The sequence below is a fragment of the Rhizopus microsporus genome (assembly GCF_002708625.1).
Source record: "Rhizopus microsporus ATCC 52813 unplaced genomic scaffold scaffold_20, whole genome shotgun sequence".
NCBI lineage: Eukaryota > Fungi > Mucoromycota > Mucoromycetes > Mucorales > Rhizopodaceae > Rhizopus > Rhizopus microsporus.
Genome location: NW_019671935.1, coordinates 398,558 through 400,205, shown reverse-complemented (window position 1 = coordinate 400,205; position 1,648 = coordinate 398,558). Strand labels below are relative to the sequence as shown.

Here is a 1,648-nt window from a genome sequence, read left to right as displayed (position 1 = left end):
TCTGCTAATAATAATAGACCTTCTGTAGGGTTAACATTTAGTTTTAATTTATCAACAATTTGTTTGCTAATAAAGGATATGTCAGCGCCTGTGTCGACGAGAGCTATTAATCTATTATCGTTTAATAGAAAAGGAGTATGAAGTGAGTAAGGATTCTGATTTATGATGGGATTTGCATCCTCCTTTTTCTTCAGAGTAAGGCAGTGCACGTTACCTTGCATATTGCGCCTTTTTTCTTTGACTTGCTGGAGAGCTCGCTTAAATGGACTCAGGAGACTGTTATCCTGTGATAATTCATCCATTACCTCATCGGCTGGATGCACATTTGAGGATTGTGAGGGGACGGATTCACGTTTCGCAGAAGCCTCAATTTGATTGATCCTTTTGTTGGATCCATGGTTGTTATGTAACTTTTCTTCGAATGATCTACGTCTTTGTGAAAAATTACCGGTGTAGTTTTTGGGTGCATACTTAGATGCATTTGACCCATTATCTTTATTAAAATAACTGTCTCGTTTTTTGCGGAGTACATCGCATTCACCTAGATGTCCGGGGAGATATGTGTCCCCACAATGACGGCATATGTTTTTTGCCCTTTCTTGACGCGTTGGCCGCTTACCATCATGACGTGGCCTCTTGTCTTGCGTTGTAGTACGATCAATGTCGGCATGCTTGCGCTTGCGATCGCTGGTCCTCGGTGTTCTGTTGTCGAGCACCTTATGAGGAGACTTGCTGCCTTCATTCTTCTTTATTAAGGGGAACAGCTTGTCTAATTCATCATCGAAGAATGTCTTCTCTTTTTCAAAAATGCGCTGTAACTGCGCAAGAGTCTCTCCTTCTAAGACGTAATACCCAGCAGGAGACGTTCCGTCTTCCCTCTTCATGGTGCCGAGCTTCTTTGTCACGCATTCACGTACAGGGTCCAACAATGAGTGGAAAAAAATTGATACCAAGGTGGGGTTATCGGTGAGCTTGGTCTTTGTCACCAAGTCCAAAAATCGTTCGATATACAGATGCATGTACTCACCATTGCGCTGCTTGCATCTCATCATCTTTTCCCTGTACTGCAGGTAACTAAAAGACTTGTGAAATTTCTCAACAAGCATTTCACGGACTTCTAGCCATTTGGATGACTTGAAATTCACCTCTTGGTTTCTCTGCTTCAGCCATTTAATGGATCTGGAATCCTGCCCATCATGAATGGATGTCTGCAGGTAGTTGTACCATTCTTTGTCTATGTTGACGCGATGGTACGCCAGAGTCGATTCGAACTTGTCCAGAAAGGCGCCAATTGTTTTGAATGCCTTATCAGTGCTGGCGTCAGCAGGGTGAGTCTTATTAGACTCAAAGTACTTCGAATTGCGCGAAGAGTCGTTAAGTAATCTCAATGACGGAATGCTCGCCATTGGCACAACAGGTTCAGCTTCCCTGGCAGGAACGGTGCGCGTGTTAGCAGTGCTGCCACGTTCACCACTGATCAACTTCTGAGTTTCGGCGATACGCCCCTCAAAGAACACAAGATCTTTACGAAGACCGGCCATTTTGTCCTCAATGAGCTTTAATTTACGAGTGCTCGTCTCGTTCAACTTTTGAAGAAAAAGATCTTCAATCGCGATCGTCACTTTGCGACGCATCCCTTTCAACTTAG

The 1,648-nt window shown here is 43.8% G+C and overlaps 1 protein-coding gene across 1 annotated transcript; it reads right to left on the bottom strand.

The window, feature by feature from the left end:
* Positions 1–258: 258 nt before the first annotated feature.
* RHIMIDRAFT_315831 (uncharacterized protein) lies at positions 259–1,541 on the bottom strand (the record flags this gene model as incomplete). The annotated part of the gene is made up of 3 exons (XM_023615024.1): positions 259–276; positions 306–541; positions 620–1,541. 3 exons carry the CDS (start codon positions 1,539–1,541, stop codon positions 259–261), a joined length of 1,176 nt encoding a protein of 391 aa, XP_023462733.1.
* Positions 1,542–1,648: the final 107 nt, after the last annotated feature.